The following is a 5367-nucleotide window of genomic DNA, read 5'->3' as shown; positions in this document are numbered from 1 at the left end:
GATCTTTGTCACGTGAGAGAAATTGATGTATAGTAGTAGTAGTAGGAATAGTAGTAGTAGTAGTAGTAGTAGTAGTAGTAGTAGTAGTAGTAGTAATAGTAGCTGTAGTAGAAGTAGTAGTAGTTTGTATAACCGGGCAGCTCCACCGACCAGTCATATAGGTGCCACCACGTGAAGGCACCTTATATTGTCCTTAAACCCTTCAGTCTCATAATACAGCTTTCATTTTACTTTATATTAAAATTTTTGATGAGGGACGCCTTCATGTGGTGGCACTGATATAACCAGGCGGCTCCACTGCCTGGTTATAATACAATCCCTGTTTTACCTCCCAAACCCCCAAAGGGAGGATGGTAAACAGCAGAGAGAGACAGTTTAAGCCGGCAGTCCACTAGGTTCACATTTCAAGGAGCTATATTAAGACGAAAAACTATATTAAGATGATTTGTTGAACTTAGCAAAAATCTCAAAGGCTGGAGGGGTTAATAGGGTGGATATCTAACCCCTCCGGTTCAAAAAATCTCTCCTAAGCTGAACAAAATCGTCTGGAGATAGTAAGAACGCTCTCTCTCTCTCTCTCTCTCTCTCTCTCTCTCTCTCTCATTAACATTATTTACATCCACATAGTTACAGAAATTGTCAGCATGGAATTCTTCTTAAAAATTACAGGAAATTCGCCATGATCTCTCTCTCTCTCTCTCTCTCTCTCTCTCTCTCTCTCTCTCTCTCTCTCTCTCTCTCTCTCTCTCTCTCACACACACACACACACACACACACACACACGTCATGCAGTGCTCAATAATACGTAATCAGTATACTTTGTGAGTCCTGTCCCTTGTGAAAGACAACCTTCAAAATTCCAGTTACTCATTACTGATAATACTCATGGAGGGGAGAGAGAGAGAGAGAGAGAGAGAGAGAGAGTGATGTGTATGGTGTGATGTGGCGTGGGGTGGTGTAATGTGATAGTGTGGTCTGATGTCGTGTGGTGGTTTCATGTGGTGTGGTGGTGTGGTGTGTGGTGGTGTGAGGTAGCGTGGTGGTGTGATGTGATGTGGTGTGATGGTGTGGTGTGGTTTGGTGGTTTGGTGTGGTGTGGTGGTGTGATGTGGTGTGTAGTGTGATGTAATGTTGTATGTGGCTTGATATGGTGTGGTGTTGTGGTGTGGTGTGCCGTGATGTGATGTTTGGTGGTATAGTGGTGTGGTGTGGTGTGATGGTGTGATGTGGTGTGTGGCGTGATGTAATGTTGTATGTGGTTTGATATGGTGTGGTGTGGTGGTGTGGTGGCGTGGTGGTTTGGTGTGGTGTGATGGTGTGATGTAATGTTGTATGTGGTTTGATATGGTGTGGTGTGTTGTGGTGTGGTGTGGTGGTGTGATATAATGTTGTATGTGGTTTGATATGGTGTGGTGTTGTGGTGTGGTGGTGTGGTGGTGTGGTGTGGTGGTAATAATGTGGCTGTGGTTGTTGCGGTGTCTGGGGGCGTTGCTGCTGAACAGGTCACCTTGTCAGAAGTATTCCACCGACTTCTGAATTCCGTCGCGAGTTGCAAGGTATATGAGTGTCCTGTAATTCCTTTGTTCTTCTTCACACTTATCTTAATGTCTGCACGAAACCTAGCCCAGTCCCCCTACGCTCCTGATAAGGCATGATGATGATGATGATGATGATGATGATGAGAGGGGATGAGGAGAAAGAGAAGTAAAAGAGGTGGCTGAAACGGTAGAGAGGCAGCCTGCGGTACTAACGGACCCAGGTTCGAATCCCGGCTGGGGCAGGGAACAGTTTCAGGATTTGAATTTCCTAAAAGCAGACTTTCCTGATCTACCAGGTGACCCGCCGGCATGTCGCAAAAATATCCCCGCTAGTACCTAAATACACCAATCCTGTATCAGACAGCCCTAGCATGTATTCAATATGGATGGTGGGTGTTAGCGCCGAAGTGGTGACATGTGGAGGTGTAGGAGGACTACTGGGCCTTGGGATAGGTCACTGCCCCCGAGAAATAGGCCCTGAAGCCTTTGCCCAGAGTCGGACACGGAAAAAAATAAAATTGTAGTAGTAGTAGTAGTTGTAATAGTAGTAGTAGTAGCAGTAGTAATAGTAATAGTAGTAGTAGTAGTAGTAGTAGTAGTAGTTCGAACCCCAGGCTCATCTGAACGTGAACCCATTGAACTGCAAGCTGAACCCTTGATGGTAGGGAGGGAGTGAGGGACGATTGCATAACCAGGCAGCTCCTTCACCCTGTTATATCAGTCCCACCACACGAAGGCTTCCATCCCCAGCATCATAGTGACCTGAAATTACCTGGCAAGGCTTAAGTAGATCTGGTGAGCCTATCTGAACCTGTTTGAACCCATTTACTTTGATTTTCTTTTATATGATGCGTCTGGGAGAGTAGAGACGGCCATGCCCTAAGTGTGAAGCAGAGGCAGTGGAGGTGTAGACTGATTTTTGTCCTCGACTGTACAGTAAATCCAGAAATGTCCCCATGGTTAGGCCTGTGAGTTAGAGCCAGGATTCCGGGGGCTTCAACGCTGTGTGGATGAGGGTGTGGTCCATTTCACCGGGATTTTGTTCATAGTTTTTTTCTCTTTCTATCTTCCTTACTTTTTTTTGTCTATCGTGGTTTCTCATTCCATGCTTCCTTCACCCTACTAACAAACTAGTTAGATTTATAGGGAGATCATTTGCGTTCAGATCTGAAAATGCTGTATACTTCTTACCCTGTTCCGTTCCTTGGTGCGTCCACATCTAGAGTACTGTGTGCAGTTCTGGTCACCGTATTACAGGAAAGACATAGAGAATTTAGAGAGAGTCCAGCGACGAGTAACAAAAATGATATCCAGACTAAGGAAATATCATACGAGGAGCGATTAAATGAGCTAAAGTTATTTAACCCATCAAAGCGCAGACTACGAGGGGATCTGATTCAAGTATTCAAGATTATTAAAGGAATTCATAATATGGATGTCGACGAGTACTTTGCAGTTGATCGTTCCAACTATACTAGAGGTAATGGGTATAAGATTATTGGAAAGTATTGCCAGTCTAATGAAGCAACGCATTTTTGCTCTAACAGGGTTGTTAACATTTGGAATAAACTGCCCAGGGATATCGTTGACTGCCGTACAATGGTTACATTCAAAAATCGCATGGATAACTGTCTTACTGTACTTGAAATCCCCATTTAAACGCATTCATGACTAAATAATAATGTAAGATGTTTTTCTCAATTTCAAATCGTAATGAAACTATAGCATGGAAATATTATGTAATTTATGATGATTTAGAGAGGTCAGGTTATAAGCATGATTACGATGATGATGATGATGATGATGAGGAGGAGGAGGAGGAGGAGAGCAGGAGACAGAGGATAATAGTAATGATGTTGATGATGATGGTGATGATGATGGTGATGATGATGGTGAGGAGGAGGAGGAAGAGGAAGAGGAGGGGGCATATATAATTGTAATGATGATGATGATGATGATAGTGATGATGTAATTTTTTCATGTGTTTCATAATGAACTAATCTGTTTTAATTTTATACAAGAGTACTATATATTAATCTCATTACTCAGCCACGGTAGTCTCTTAATTTATTCCTACCATTTCCAGACGATTTTGCTCAGAGTAGATTTTTTTTTAAAGCTGCGTTCAATGGTGTCACAGTAGGAAAGGAATTATTCGAATTTTAAAGAGAGAAAGAAAGAAAAAATAGAGAGCGCAAGTTCCCAAACCCGCCACTAGTGCATCATGGCGCTGGAGTATTAACCTGCCCTCAATTTCCGCTGAACTGGTTGATTTCACACTAGGAAAACTCTTATTTGAAGGTTAAGAAGAAAAAAAAAGAAGAATGGAGAAAAAGCATGTAGTCTGGCGCCCTTCAAGTTTCCCAAACCGGCCGCTGGTGTATCACGGCGCTGTGCAGGGGGTATAAATAGAGGGGGACGGCAGAAGGAGTCACAGTCAGAGGCCTACAAGCACACTGAAAATACACTTTCTCCTGCTCTCTGATCTCCAATAGGCCAAGATGGTGAGTCTGTGGGTTAAGTATGGCGCTCGTTGAGTTAACAAAAAATTTCTTGTTATTAGGATTAGTTGGTGAGTTTCTGGATTATATATGTCGCTCCTTAGCACAAAAAAAATCCTTGTTATTGGAGTTAGTATGCCTGATAGACGGACTGATAGAGTACAATAATAATAATAATAATAAAAATAACAATTAATAGAGGACTTAAGGAAATACAGGCTCTTTCCTCTTAAATGGTGTTTTATTAATATAATTTATTAATGTCACGATTTTCTTTGGGTTTTTCCATACTAAAGACCAAATTTTTTTATTTTGTATTTTCCAAATACTTCATAAATTTGGGTGCCATTCCATCATCTCTCTCTTTCTCTTTCTCTACTTTATCAACTTTTGCGAGGCGGGTCTTAAGTCTTGGATTTTTTTTTTTTTTTTTTTAGAGTCTGTGTGAGTCTGTGTGAGTCTGTGTGAGTCTGTGTGAGTCTGTGTGAGTCTGTGTGAGTCTGTGTGAGTCTGTGTGAGTCTGTGTGAGTCTGTGTGAGTCTGTGTGAGTCTGTGTGAGTCTGTGTGAGTCTGTGTGAGTCTGTGTGAGTCTGTGTGAGTCTGTGTGAGTCTGTGTGAGTCTGTGTGAGTCTGTGTGAGTCTGTGTGAGTCTGTGTGAGTCTGTGTGAGTCTGTGTGAGTCTGTGTGCCAGCGATGATGACAGTATCAATAACAATAACTGATAATAATAATGACTTCTTTATTTCTTTATCTTCACTTCTTTATCACTTTATTTATTTCTTTATCAATCCTGCAGGTTAGCCGAGGTGTGACACTGCTGGCTGTGGTTGTGGTGGTGGTGGCTGTGGTAGGGGAGGCCAATGGATGTCAATATTGGTGCAAGAAGCCTAGCGGTGCCCGGTACTGCTGTGGTGTGGCTGGGAAGAGATACGCTGATCCCGGCCCTGGTGAGTAGATACACAGATATACATAGATAGATAGATAGAGAGACTTAGATGGATAGATAGAAAGGTAGATAGTTCACTGGATGGATAGATAGATGAACAGAGGTAGATGGAGAGAGAGAGAGAGAGAGAGAGAGAGAGGTTGATGAATCACTGGATGAACAGATAGACAGATGGAGAGAGAGCTACATGGATAGACAGAGGTGGAGAGAAAAAGATAGATAGATAGACGGAGGTAGAGAGAAAGAGGTAGATAGATAAATAGATGGATGGACAGATGAACAGAGACAGATAGATGTAGCCACAAATTTCAGTCTTTCTCGTGTGGTGGATAGGCACTAATTCGTCCCTCTTCTTCCACACAGACAAGCCTGGCCAGTGCCC

The 5367-nt window shown here is 42.7% G+C and overlaps 1 protein-coding gene across 1 annotated transcript in view; it reads left to right on the top strand.

Annotated features, from left to right (window-relative positions):
* Positions 1 to 3971: 3971 nt before the first annotated feature.
* Positions 3972 to 5367, top strand: part of LOC145398106 (uncharacterized) — a 9456-nt gene continuing 8060 nt past the window's right edge. The window contains exons 1-3 of the mRNA XM_080271061.1: positions 3972 to 4042; positions 4836 to 4986; positions 5349 to 5367. The exon at positions 5349 to 5367 is cut by the window's right edge and continues 46 nt beyond it. Of these exons, the coding sequence (XP_080127187.1) occupies positions 4040 to 4042; positions 4836 to 4986; positions 5349 to 5367 (173 nt within the window). The 5' untranslated portion in view covers positions 3972 to 4039. The remainder of the gene's footprint in view (positions 4043 to 4835; positions 4987 to 5348) is intronic.

Source organism: Coenobita brevimanus, chromosome 44 (genome assembly GCF_032717465.1).
Source record: "Coenobita brevimanus isolate Jiangsu-jjx chromosome 44, ASM3271746v2, whole genome shotgun sequence".
NCBI lineage: Eukaryota > Metazoa > Arthropoda > Malacostraca > Decapoda > Coenobitidae > Coenobita > Coenobita brevimanus.
The sequence above is the reverse complement of the archived record's forward strand: the minus strand, read 5'-3'. Positions and strand labels throughout refer to the sequence as shown.